We start from the raw sequence: 14,467 nt of genomic DNA, 5'->3' as shown, positions 1-14,467 counted from the left end.
TATTTTCCCTTCCTTTTCTGTCCTATTAAAGTGTCTTTATCTCAACCCACAAATTTTACTTCCCACCCCCCCCAATTCTCTCCCCCATCCCACTGGGGGGAGGGGGAGAGTGAGCAAACAGCTGTGTGGTGTTCAGCTGCCTGCCGGGTTAAACCACAACATCCTGGACAAACACCAGTCAACAAATTTCAGCGTAAATCCTTTTACTTCTCTCCAGTTTAAAAAAAAAAATCTTGACGATTAAGAGTTATCCAGTACTGTGCTAGAGGCAGGTTTGTCTTGTTGCTTCCTAGTGAACAGACGCCCCACAGAAGATGAAAGTTGCAGAACTTATTTAAAGCACATTAGCAGAGAAGATGGTGAGGAAGGAGGATTTCTGTTACCAGATTACCTTCTCCGGCCTTAAACACAAAGGAGGTGGGAAGGTAAACACAGCTGACAAACTAGTAGTATCTTTTCCTGTGCTAGCCTACTCTATTAGTCTCATTAAAGACTCTTCTTACTTTCAAACTGATAACCTTCTACAACTCTCTTGAGGAGGCTGTCAGCTGAAAAGGACATCGAGGCTATTGATGGAGACTTTGGAATATTCTACAATTACTCCTTGTTCAGCATTTCTGATACAACGCATCAGAATGTGCATCAACATTTTAATAGCTACACGCGCAAATAACCAACACTGCTGACTGATGGATGGACTATCCCTCAAAATTTTAAGGATTTCCACTGATCACATCATCACTATCTATTGAATCAAGTCGTGATTCAATAGAGTTTCATTTTCAGGGAAAGATATATGGCTGTGTGCATAGCCACTGCATCTTTTCAGTGAAGTATCTTTATCAGGATCAATTTCTTGCTTTTTTAAATTAACTATCTTTCAAGTTGACAGCGGTGAAATCAAAGCAGGCAAATAACAATGCTGGCTTGCGTTATTTTTTTCTTGGTTTGTTTAAAGAGAGCTGAAGGCTGCTCCAGTAATAACCATCTTTCGCATTTAAAAGCTGATACATAATAAAGCTGTGAGCAGTAAGCCTTATTTAAAGCTTTGGGAATTTTTAGAATACTGCTCCAAATGGAAGCAACTTAGCGACAGGCATCAAATCTTCTCATTAGGCATTCATTTCTGCAACAAAGGAAGCCAAAGAACTTATGATCACAGTTACGTTTTACCTACCTTTCCTATTAAAAAGTAAACAAGAGACTCTTTGGGAACAATCTGTTTCAGTTCTTCAAGTTCTTGTAAAGCAGACTGAAAAGGAAGAAAAAAGAGCTTAGTAAGTGCAAGCTAGCAGTCTGCAGCCAGTTATATCACTAAACTGTGACTTACCACTAATGTGGAAAAAAAAAAATCCTGGCATTTACATACAGTATATTCCATCAAGAACAATAGTGCAATCTCATGAGAAGCATCTAAAATTCCTTTTACCTTAGTTTCTCATTTAAAAATTGTAGCATATTATAGCCCCGTTATTACAGAAATAGAGCAAGTTTATCGGGCTTTGGTCTCCTGCAGCACATCTAACAACTCCGATATCGGACGCCCCCGTTGCCCCCAACAAGGCATAGGGTAGAAGCCAAGAAGCTGACAGTGTATTTACAGTGGGCACTTCCTTTAGTATGCTGAGCTTCTGAAAAAGTAAGGATATTGATGTATTTTCTGCTGGATGTACTGCTCTCAAGCCTATGCTTTTGAAAGGTTCTGGTTTTAGATATGTATCTGTGGACTTTTACAAATGATGACTGTGTTTCTATTAGGCATTTCAAGTCCAAAATATTTAGTGAAACTTCTACTTTAAACTAATCGTTGACACTGGAGCAATTTATTCTGCTGTGACAGTAACCTGGCATTATTAATAAATTCTACCTAAAAATATTTAGTCTGCAGTTAGAAGTAAACATTGTTTTCAGTTATAAAAAGTTCCATTCAACCCTCTAAAACTTATTCATGTGAAGACAATTTCAAGTTAGGGCTTACTACATTTATTTACCTAACACTAGCCAAATTTATCACACTATCAAAATTCTTAGTACTGATGCTAAAAACCAAAACATTTCATTAGGTTTTATGTAGTTTATGTGAACAGCCTAACTTTAGACTTACAAGTCTCAGCCCGATAAAGAAAAGAGTCCAAATGTTTTATTTCCTAAAACAACACTTCACCATGGTCAACAGTTCCTTCACTAGCGCAGGCACAATAAGATAGCGGACTATTATTTTTTTTCCCCTCTTTTAAGTATCCTCTGCCTTTAAATTTTAAAAACAATCTACAAACGGGCACTTCATTAAGTCTTTAATCTTAATATATTTTATATTTAATTGGTTCAGTTATGAATTTAAAAAAAAAGTTTTAAGTAAAGTTTTCCCTTTACACGTGCACACACATTTCTGAAGCAAGGTTTCAAAAGCCAGACTGCGGCTTGTCTTCTGTGGCCAAATAAACAGGCCAGAGGACAACAGTACTGGACGGAGACTGTGGGAACATCTTCACTCATTCTAAACAGGGTACAGGTCAACAGGGGATCAGACCAAAATTGCTTAGCTTCTTATTTTTCACTCGATAACACAGCCTTTGAAATAGCTGGTTCTTGTTGCTGTAATTGGTTATGAGGCAGTATGCTGAGCCTTTTTTTAGTAGTTTTGTATAAGCTCATGATAATACGGCCACAAGTCGGTGACAGCTGCAATAGTTTCCCCTTCTTTCCTTTCTTTTTCCAGGGTCAGACTAAATTATTAATTAAAAAAGCATCACCTGTTGGCCCCAGATTTTATAACAATAAAAAAAAATTTAACATCGTTTCCTTGGCGAAGGTGGCGCTTGTCAAAGCAAATGCTTCATGTTAGCCTCTACAAGATAGGCCAATGTCCAGGCTCTTCCTGCAAGCCCTGATGCTACCCAGCGTTAATCTGTAAACATTTAGCTTCCAGTGCATCCCCATTCCTAGCTACAGCAATTTAAAGATAACTTAAGGTGTCCACATGTACCAAATCTTACCTTGTATTTTTCATTTGCAAATAATACAGAAGCTCTATGGAATTTGCATAGTGGGTTCTTGGGGTCAATGTTAATAGCTTTGTTTAAAGTATCCAAAGCCTTTTCAGATTTTTTCAGTGCATGCTGGACCTGTAACAGAAAGAGAGAACAATTTTAGAAGGGCAAATAACAGCTCATCTGCCAGACAAGGACAAATCCATTTGACTACATTTACTTACAATCTGTTCCTTTAAAAAAAAAAAATACTTGTCCAATTCTAGACCAAGTCTTAACAAGCTTTCTTACAGGAAGAAAACTTCACCTCGCCTCATCTCCACCTCAAAACGTTCTCCCCACCCAATGGCTTACAGAAATCATTTAACCTTTGGCCAGGAGCGAACTCAATGCCTTTGCCTTTCTCTGTATGTAAGTGAGAAGCAGCCACTATCCCTGTAGAACGTGACACAGCTTCGCTGCCACATAGAAGGCAAATGAATGCCAGCAGGTAGCCATCCATCACACTTATGCAGCCTTAAGTCACCATCACGAATATCCGAGAACTGCTTCCCAACTTTGTAAGCAAGCATTCGCTAGAGTGAGGCTACTGTTTTCTACAGACTGCAGCAGCAGATGGATAAGTGACCAACTTTTCAAATCGCCCTGTAAATTTAATTGAACAGACGGTGGCTGAAGTAGTTGCCTGCTACTTAAACTTCACTTGGCATAAAGTGGCCTAAGTTGTCACATCTACAAGTGACTGGAATGAGGGCAACGCGGACATACATCCAGGACAAAAATATTGCACTCTGAAAGGCGAGACAGGTGCCTTAGCATTTTATAGAACTGGAAGTGCTGGTCCAAGTGTATGCAATAGCAGTTAAAAACCACTTCATTTCTTATGTATTAACTATAAAAAAACACTATAAATACTCTGTTCAGATTAATATCTGCACACAGTCTTGATTTTCATGTCACCCCTATTTTGGCTGACTCACAAACATGAACTGATAGTATAATTTCATTACTGGCTAAAAGTAGTTTGGAGAGAAGAGGGTTTCTTTTCTGACACATTAATCCTGTGGTTATTCATTCATATGGCACTTAAGATCCTCCAATAGGTACTCTGAACTTGTTGGGCTTTTTTGCCGAAAACGTTCAGAATGACTTTTCTACTGCAAACAAAGTACAGAAGCAGAGTAAAACACAACAGGGGTAGCGTTAAGTGCAATCTACTTACTACTCCAATGTGACACAGTAAGACTGAGCTCTGAGGATTGATATCAAGTGCTTTCTGGAAATGCATTTCTGCCAGACTGAATTTTTCCTGTTTGTAATAAATCATTCCCAACCCATACCTGCAAGCAGAAAAACAATTCTGTTAAGTAAGACTGTATTCTAATCAAACTAATCTTTGTCAGTGAATATGACCTGGCAGAAATGGTCCATGGACTTGCCAACCCCACCCAGGGTGGGGAAAAAGCTACGTCTAAAATTATCTTGGGTTTTTTGCTCAATTGGGTAGTTTGAAGAATTGATATCGATACACAGGAAGACTGGCTGAACAGCTGCAAAGTAAGAAGCATACAAAAGTTTCTCAAGACTAAGTGACTTACACTAGCAGATCTAACTTTTACTGCTTTATTTATTTTTTCCACAGAAAAAGCTGTAAAAACCTGACTGTATCCTAAGGTATAAAGGGGCAGATCTCTCATCCTCCAACTGCAATTGAAAAACAAATCAACTACATGCATGAGGAGTGCTGCAAAGAACAAAATAGCTGGGGTAATACAGCCAAGACGATCTGTGGAAACCAAAAGAGCTCCCATTTTTTGCCCTCCTTGTGGAAGTAACTGTTTAATAAACAGATGAGGCCCACATCTTCTGCAGAAATAGCTTTGCTCTCTTCTTAGAGAGAAGAGTGGTAGGGAAACAATAGCAGTGGCAGCATCCAGAAGATATTTCTCCAAAAGGAGTTCTGTATCACGTGCAATAGGAGGGGGATGAAGCAAAACTTACCATGCATTATAGTGTCTAGGGTTGACTCTGATTGCATTTCTAAAACAAGCTAGTGCTTTGTCTAGTTCTTCTGTTAACACAAATTCATGCCCCAACAGGGTGTAGGCATAAGCATAGTTTGGATCAACTTGAATGGCTCTCTGGAAGAACTTGATTGCAATGTCATGCTCTCGTTGCAAGCTGAAACAGTTTCCTGCAGCACACCATGCCTAGTAAAAACAGCATTGCAAAGTTAACACGCTTTTTACAACTCAGAGTGACTAAGTTTGAGCTGAACAGATTTTTCCATACTGATTTACATGATTATGTAACTTCCTCCCAGATTAAAAAATAATAATAATAATAAAACAATAACAATAAAAGTTAGTTAAGTCTCATTCCCGAGAGGCAGATAGGCCTAAATACACCTTACAGCTAGACAAGCTGAAATACAGAAATCGGGAATCTAAGGACACCCAACAAGTTTGTGCCAATTAGATACTTTGATGACTAATGACTAAAGCTTTTGAAGCTGTTGAATAGGCTAGAAATAAAACATCTTAGATATTTAAGAATAATGAAGGGGGAGACGGTACATTCACTTTCACTCTTCAGTTCCCTCCAACTGACAAATCTGGAAATCTGCAGAGCAACAATTTTAGCAGCAACCTCCTCTTTCCCTCCTGCTCAGCAACCAGCATTGAGATTGTAAAGCATCACAGCCCAGGGTCCCTCGCTTTCCCAAATTTTTAGCATCGCTGCCAAATCGCGTAACTGTTCTCCACTCCTTGTATTAGAATCAGCATTTTCTTCTCTCCAGATTATCTTACCAGAACTACCAACTGCTTAATTGGTTTTGATTTTTCCACTGTTAGACAAGCTAACAAGACAACATGAGCAGGATTCTCTCCTCCACCACCAACAAAAAATCCCAATGCAATCTACAGTTTTCTCAACTCTGTTAAGAACACATTTATAAACACGTACATGTATTACTTTTACTGTGGCACCCATTAAAAGATGCCTGGCTTTTTGCCTATCATGGCTTTACATTACCATACACTGCAGTTTTATGGACTTTGGCATAAAAATGTGCAACATTATGTCTGAAAATAAATTCTAGAGCAGATATGTTTTAAGTGCCAGTGAATTAACTACAGCAATTAAAAGGTGGTACAGGAAAAAGATATTCCTTATCTGTGCATACTGGCAGCAGCAGGAGTGACTGACTAACCCATGATCTTCCTGGATGAATGGTGCCAATGCAAATTTAAATAACCATTAACAGATAAAAGGTTTCAACCTGTTCCATGTAAGCTGATATTCTAATTCTAAGAAGCCATTTCAGGCATCATCGGTTCAACAGACAATCCCGCCAACTCCCTCTCCAGTTTTGCCATGCAGTTCTCACAGGAGAATACACTTGAACTAGATTAGCGCTCAGAGCTTTGTCCCAAATCATTGATTTTGCCACATACAGCTACCCTCTTCTCATTCAAGACCACAGCATTTTATACCTCCGGTGAGTTTTTATCCATGTCCGTCAAATCCTTTGAAAGAACTGAAAGAGCAACATCTTTCTGCAGATGCCACAGCGTAGTCGAGTAGATCTCCATGCCTTCTACTCTGTAGTTTTCAATCCTCCTTACTTCTGAAAATATTCTCTCAGCCTAAGAACAGAAATTAAAACTTAAAACAAAATTCCACCCATCAAGGCAAAGCACATAGGTCAAGGTTAGAAGCCTCGTATGTCCAGACTGAGCATCCTCTTTGCTTTGTAAGTGTACTACGCAGAGCTACAAGTCCTGTAACTTCTCCTTCAAGCGAAAGAAGCGACTATACCCCAATATAGTTACACCAGCAGAAATGCAGCCAGCCCTCCCTACTGCTGACTCAGATTACATTACTGTTTCTATCACAGCAGACAGGCAAAGCAAAAAAAGTTACCCACAAAAATCAGAAAGAGCATAGCATACTTTTATAGGCCAGTTATGATTATTAGCCATTCTAACAGGTGACAGGTATTGCATTCATACCGATTGCTACACCCCTCCAGACCTTGTGCATAATAATTACAAGGCAAAAGGCAACATGACAATCACTGCAGCAAACACGGCTGACGCAGGGATGGGGGCGTGCATAAGCATGTGACAACACATGTATGTGCTTTACTTTCATTTGAGACAGCTATGCTTCTTATCAACAGCTGACTAATGAAGTCTTTCTGATGTAGATATCTATTCATAAACTTAAGTTCCAGGTTACAACACTCAAAGCAGCAACAAGGGAAGAAGCCTAGCTTTAGGAAGCCATTAGGGCCTGTAGCCTCGGTTTTCAAAATAAACTATTGAGAAGAACAATGTGGTCCATCTCTGATCAGACCATGTGTACAGTTTAAAAACTGCTTCTGAAACCCTCTGCATTTGTCTCCTGCACACAAACTGTCAAAAAGTGTTTCAAAAACTGAGGAAATGGGCACATCAGCTATCAGGACAACAGTGACAAGGAGAGTTAACTGCTGGATTACCCTTAACTGCTCACTTCTGTTTCTGAAGCAGTTTGACATCACCTCAGCTGTGCCAATGCTGTCATTTCTGAGGCTGCAAAGGAAACTAGGTGATCACATTGATGTGATCTGCATTAACTCAAAAGGGCGAGAGAAGTTTTTGGCTTTAGAACTCAAATTGTTTCAGTGATCTGATTTACAACATTGCAGTACAAACAACTACATCAGCACAGCTGTGGGTGAAGACATGGAGAGGCAAGGAGGAGATCCCAATGGTTGGATGCAAGAGGAAATAACATTAGAAGAAATCTAAAGTGTAACTCAGCCTATTCAGGCAAGCTCAACGACTACTGATGCAGATTCAAAGATCTAAATCCATGCCAGGTATAACTTTTATGTTTATACAATTATCTCATCAACTGTAAACTTCCCATAGCTTTTGCAGGAAGCCTGCAGGTTTTGTGCAAAGCTATGCAAAACAAAAGTGAAAAGATTAAGAACTAACCCACACAGCTCCTACCTGCATATATTCTGCAAGTTCGAAGTAAGCTCTCCCAATTTGGCACAGCACCCAGCCAGTGTTGTAGTGGTGGGATGGTAAATGGCTTAAAATATTTATCGCTTCTTTGCAGTTGTATGAACACAAGGCTAAATAACCTTTCCCCATGTCACGAAGAAGGCTCATCAAACCTTCTAGGAGAAAAATACAATAAATAAAAGTGGAAAAAAAAGACAGCTGAGACTTATTTACTTGAAACTGCTAATCCCATAAGCTCTTCATTGTGGCAGGCACTGCTCCTGAATTCGCCTATGAATCTTTCAGGAGTTCCCAAACACAGGCTTATACACTCTTAACTTAAGCATAATATTCTAAACATCAACCTTTGTAACGGAAGTCAGATAGTAATGACTTCTTAAGCCAGCAACAGAATACTCGGGAACAGAGAAACTCTGAAGTTCAGGGCAACTGGCATTTTGCATTTACAGCAGCTATTCAAACATTTTGTTAGGTCTGAACACAGTTTCCACATGTCTGGTATCCATGGATACATCATCTTGCTGCCTGGAAACATTGAGCCAAAAAGAGAGGAATTCAGCAGTTTGTCTAGGATTTTCTGACAATCCGTATAAAGACTTGTTTTTAAACAAATGGGAAATATGAAGGGAGAACAGACTACATAAACCCAATTTTGAGGGAAGATGACTGCGTTATTCATAGCTCCTTTGAATCAGTTTCCGAGTTGCCTGAAAATATTTTAATAAGGATCAGAGCTTGCAAGATATATCTGCTTACAACTAGCCACTTTTAATACTTCTTCACATGTTCTTTCTAAGTTAACTAGAAGATAGTGAATTCCATTAGTTTGTATAATTATACAAAGGTGATAGCTGCAGGCTAGCTGAAACAAGAAAGAAGCAAACACTGGAGCAACATTTTTTTTCATTCAACCTTAAAACATAGGTATACAAAAGTTTTACTCTACTGCAGTCCAATAGCGTTCAAACAGACCTGCTGCTGCCTTCTGTAGCGTAAAAGCCTGGATCTGTGGCGCAACAGTGGAAATTTTCCCTTCTGAAATGATGGAAGAGTCCAGTTTGGTAATTTCCAAACTGTCATTTAAGTTTGGTTGAGTTATTCCTCCCTTATTTGTTTTACTTTTTGTTTTTCTGTTTGGAATCTTGGGTGGAAACTTCATTTTTAATTTTTTGCTATTTTCCTGCAAGTAAGAAGAGTAAGAGTTACATATGTGTCTTTTAAATTCAGATAACTAAACTTGAAAGTGAATTGTGTAAAGTTACGTTTATGCCTCTTTGCAGCCTTAACAATGAGGCACTTTAGATGAGGCACTTAGGGACATGGTTTAGTGGGTGGTGGATGGTGGTGTTGGGTCGATGGTTGGACTCGATCTTAAGAGGTCTTTTTCAACCTCAATGATTCTATGATTCTATGCTCAGCCATTTGACTTTTAAACTTAAGTATACAGACACTTAGTAACTTCACTGAATGTTTAGTAGTTCATTTTTAAACAAACATTCACATCGCCTAACTACAGTGCACTTCGGTGTTCTGCTCCGTTGTTTGAAGAACAGAAAACCAGTATGAAAATAACTTTGTTTTGGCCAAAAAAAAAAGTATTTGTTCAAGATGAATTCTTCAATAAATACATCTGAACAACCCAACCTCTTTATCAAATGGGTTGACAGCTAGCAGCACCACTGCGTTTGTCAACCCAGCGTGTATCTTTGCTTTTGTTCATGATACTCTTCCTCCTACTATTTTAGTTGAGCACTCAAGAGTTTAAAAAAAGGACACATTACGGCATCATGACATGTTTTGTACAGCCAGATATTTTGTAAATTCTGCTCATTATAGAACCTGTTCTTAAGCTGCTAGAATTGCTATGCACACGAGGAAATTATTAGTCAGCGCAGTGGTATGGGTAAGAAACCTAAAAGTTTGCAAAGCGCATGAAGTTTGTTACCTTTGTCGTAGAGCTATCACTAGTAAACAGGCGAGAGCTTCTTCGAGGCAGTGCGTTTGGTGGAGCAGCAATTGTTGGGCTCAATACCTGAGGTGTTGTACTGAAAACAAACGACACATTAAAAACTAAAGTTCTTCACTCCATTTTTAATAAAAATGGCTTTTATCTTTGTTTTAAACAAAAATACTCAAGTACTATAGCACAGATATTCCCATTTCAAGGGATGAAAAAACATAAATCTACCTGTTGCATGTTAAGAACACGAGCAGAATTTCCTTCCAGCTACTTTTTCATTTATTGATGAAGTGATCTAACTGCAAAGGAGACCAACCACCATGCACGAGCTTCCTACTTATCCACTGAAGTTGTTTTACCTCACAAAAATTACACTTCTTCCTCATCCAGAGAGGAATTCTGCAGGAACACCCATACAGGTTGGGCAAATAAAGCGCCAAATTCCCCTCAAGAAAGGAGATGCAAAAGGTAATACCAAGATGATTTCCCCTCCCCCCTACCTTGTCTGTGGGCCAGAGCTCTGTGTTTGTGCAACAAGAATTGGAGTGACTTCCCGGCTATTTCCACTCTGTGAGAAGACAGATTTTGTTCCAGCTTGGCTTATCCTGCTGACAGTCTGCATAACACAAAGTTTCTACAGGTTTGTTATTATGTCACTAAGAAGTCCCAATCTCTGCTATATCAAACCAAATTCCATTCTGCCTATCAAACACTGCACAAAGGAGGATAAATATAGATTCTTTCAATAAAGGGCGAGGGTCCCCCTCCAAGGAGGGCCCATCAAAAGCATTTCTCTTTCTACCTGTTAAAATGCCAATAACACCGAGTTTACCACATTATTTGAAAGATATAAAATCTCCATCTAGCGGCAAGAAACTATGTTGTTTGTGCAAGAATAAAAGGGAATGAAAAGATGTCATATTTAAAGTTCCCTCTCCACAGAAAGTTGTACAAAAAAAAAAATCAACCACAGAAAGAGAAAGATTTTTGAATTATATTACAATCACATCCAGAAGCCATTCACCATTAACACCTCACTGAGGTGCTCACTGTACAACATCTGAGCCTGCTGCTCCCCTGTTTAGCGTACCTGTTCATAGCATAAATCAGCATTTCACAAATTAAATCATTACTGCATGAGCCTTTGGAGCAGATAGAGAAATAAACTGCTCATCAAAAAGGGACCTGCATTATGCAGCATAGAAAGTTAATAGACAGATACCTATGGTCAAGTTAACGGGGAGCAGCAAGTTACTGCATGTCAGTTGAGCAACGCTTTGTGTGCACATGCACATTTTTTGTACCTTTTATGTGCTCGTAACCTGTGGCAAATAATATGACCTAGCACCAAAACATTGTCTTATACTTTCACACATCTTCAGAGAGCGAAGATGTGCACTTTGATGCCTACCCTGGAACAGCTGAGGTGTGGGAACTTAGAGCTGCGGTAACTTGACTGTGAATCTGAGACCTAAGGAACAAGTTCAGATAGAAATTCATTGTCTGACGCGTAGACTTTCTATAAAGGATTCAAAACAGGTCCTCCCCTCCCTGCCTTTTAAAGAAAGCTTAAACCCTACCTTTCCGCCCACTCCAGGGACACTAACGTTCAACTCTGTGGTGGCTGTTTGGAAGAGGTGCTCTTTAAGACACCAGAAATCGGCAAGCAGGATCAATGACAGCACAAGCAACACCAGTTTATGCATTATCTGACTTCTAATGTTTTGTCCTTCCCTTCATCAGTTTCTTTGTTATCAGAGGACAGTTTAGGTGGCCAGCAAGCATGCTTGCCCACTGGATCCATCCTAATGTTTCATTCATTTACGTAAGTGTTTCCTAGGAAACTGCCTCCGTTAAGTCATGCACATTCTAGCCACAGCTACACTAAACCTTTTCTAAGTTGGTAATTTGAAGAGCAGAAGTGAAACTGGCCAAGTAATTATTTGCATTGGACAAAGCATGCATCAGAATTCTAAGCTGTTTATTAAATGTATTAAATACTTGTGTTTAGGTAGTAGCACAGAATGCATCTGGGCAGAAAGCATATGCACGGATTAGCAAAATTTACACCTGGTGCTGTTGTGCCATACCTAGCAAAGCAACAAAGAAGCAGCAACTATGACTTGATTCCCCAAAGGTTTTAAGCTCTCATGTAGTACACACGTGAGATTAAATGCAGATGAGTGCTTCACTGAAGAGCTGCACTTTGCTAACTATTTCAGTTTCAGACTCACAACAATTTACCTTCCTACATACGTACAATCCACCACAAGCCAGTGTTTTCAACCGTACTGTGGAAAACTGGTTGGTCCTGAGCAGCTACAGGATGGGAATTGGATCAGCCATATGAAGCATACTTCTAGCAGACTGTTTTAGCACAGTCCAGCCCCAACAGAACAAAGGCCAAGAAAAAAAGGCAGGACTAAAAGAACCGATAGAAAGTGTTGCAGTAGTAAGATATGTAGAGACAGGATACCATAATGGCTTGTGCAGTGAGATTCCAGAGTTCCCAGTGACAGGCTTCGGAAGACCATCCAAAGGGCGGGGGGGGAAGTTATCTGCTTACTGGCTTTTATTCTTTTAAGTATTGGGCCAATGACAGAAGACAAATGCAGTTTTTAACAGCTCCCAAATGTCACTTGCAGAATGGCACAGCAAGCTGAGCGCCTCCTGATTTGTCCAGAGCATCAAATGGGGAAATTCAAGTTCTACTTTTTGAGGAATTCAATGCTATTACTTGCACTGAGCTTTTACTTTAAAGAGTTGGCCACCTATAAAATACTATACCACCCCTCATGCAACTTCTAGATTTACTAAAAATACAGGGCAAAGTCCTCAGGTTTTTTTGTTTTCAGAGCGGAACAAATGGTTTTTCAACTATCACCAACATTCCACCTCTCATTTATCACTATGGCAACTATGGCAGTTTCTTACAGAGTAAAAAAAGACAATTTTTAGTTTCCTGTACACGTGACTTAGCCGAGTGAAACAGCACCCTTCTATCAGTCAGCCCTCCACAGACCACCAGCAGTATTTTGATTACTCTGGTCTCTAAACTAGAATTCAAGAACTGCTTGCAAGAAAGCTTGAGCTCACTTGAGGCTTCCAGGATTATTTGAAGTCATCCCTGAAAATACATTAATTTAAAAAAAAACTTAAAGTGAAAACTCCAAGTTTGGACTGCCTTCAGACTCCACCTTGCACACTGAAAAGTTATGAATCCTTCGTCGTTTAGAATCAGTGTTTGTACGTTCCTCTCTGATGGCAGGTGGATAGAAGATACAGCACCTTCCTCAGGCTGCCTCTAGCAACACCAGCTAGGCAGTCTGCACACGCCTGTGCGTTCCAGGTGGGGAAAAAAGGGCTTGTTTGAATTAGAAATAAAAGGCTATTGCTCATCATTATAGAAGTTGAAAAAACAAAAATCTGTTTTGCTAGCCGAAGGAAGTGACACAATAAGCTGAAAATATTTACAACACAGACGTCTTTACTTGAGATATGGTGCATTTTTTTTTCTTGCTGTCCCATTTGCGTAGCTGAAAATAAGATTTTCAAAATAAAAAAAAAAATATTGAGGCTTTAGAAACAGTTGTTTCAATGTAACAGTTAAAATCGAATTCATTGTAGCATAGTCTAACACTTCAGAAGAGTCTAAAAGGTTGTCAGGGAAATACCTGACCAGTTGTAGTCAAATTAAAAATAAACTGCTCCCTGCACCCCCAACCTCACTAGCCTATAAGTATACATAAGGTAGTGAACAACATTTTATCTTGCTGCATTAAAGAATTGTTAGTAAGAGTGTGTGTGGGGGGGTTGTTTGGGGTTTTTGTTTTTACACACACTTTGTAGACAAATTTTACATAAATTTAATTCTCACTTAATTAACCCAAAGCATTTCCACAACTAGAGGAGGCTGCAATCAGTTCCACGCTCAAACTGTTTTTCAAAAGAAATTTTGTAAACAGTGGATAAGTTGGGTTCCCCTCACTGTCAGCACAATTCAGCTCACATGCAATGTTTTTTTATCTGCATTATGGATTCTTCTTTAAAGTACACTGCAATGTCAAATTCATAGAACAGCAATCACATTCTAGAATGCAAGATACCTTCTTTGAAGGTGCTCCTGTGGATGGCACATCAATTACAGAAGAAGAGTTTGTGTAGTTTTGTAAATATGACCCATCTCCAGGGCTTGGGGTTTCTAGTGGCAAAATTCCAAAGCTGAGAACAAAATGAAGAGGAAGGGTCAATGTCAATATTAGATCATGAGAGCTGGCCTGATTGCGTGGTTAAAACAGGGACCCAGACGATCAGCTTTATTTCAGAACTACTTCATTGATTTATGTTAACCCTCTAATATCTCACTATCCTCAACTATAAAAAAAAAACCACGTTAGAGAATATTCTTGTTCCTGAAATTGAAAAATACAGACCTTTCTTTGCCTGCCTGCATAAACTAATAGACACAGACCATCCAAGTATTAATGGCTTGT

General features: G+C 39.2%; 1 protein-coding gene across 1 annotated transcript in view; it reads right to left on the bottom strand.

The window, feature by feature from the left end:
• Window positions 1-14,467, bottom strand: part of CDC27 (cell division cycle 27) — a 43,731-nt gene that overhangs the window by 21,007 nt on the left and 8,257 nt on the right. Inside the window, 10 exon segments of the mRNA XM_019474275.1 lie at window positions 1,165-1,252; window positions 2,997-3,125; window positions 4,213-4,330; window positions 4,992-5,200; window positions 6,488-6,640; window positions 7,997-8,169; window positions 8,987-9,194; window positions 9,960-10,059; window positions 10,475-10,590; window positions 14,081-14,195. Of these exon segments, the coding sequence (XP_019329820.1) occupies window positions 1,165-1,252; window positions 2,997-3,125; window positions 4,213-4,330; window positions 4,992-5,200; window positions 6,488-6,640; window positions 7,997-8,169; window positions 8,987-9,194; window positions 9,960-10,059; window positions 10,475-10,590; window positions 14,081-14,195 (1,409 nt within the window).

The sequence above is a fragment of the Aptenodytes forsteri genome, unplaced genomic scaffold (assembly GCF_000699145.1).
Source record: "Aptenodytes forsteri isolate BGI_AS27 unplaced genomic scaffold, ASM69914v1 Scaffold249, whole genome shotgun sequence".
Classification (NCBI taxonomy): domain Eukaryota; kingdom Metazoa; phylum Chordata; class Aves; order Sphenisciformes; family Spheniscidae; genus Aptenodytes; species Aptenodytes forsteri.
Note: the sequence above shows the minus strand (reverse complement) of the source record. Positions and strands in the feature narration are given on the sequence as shown.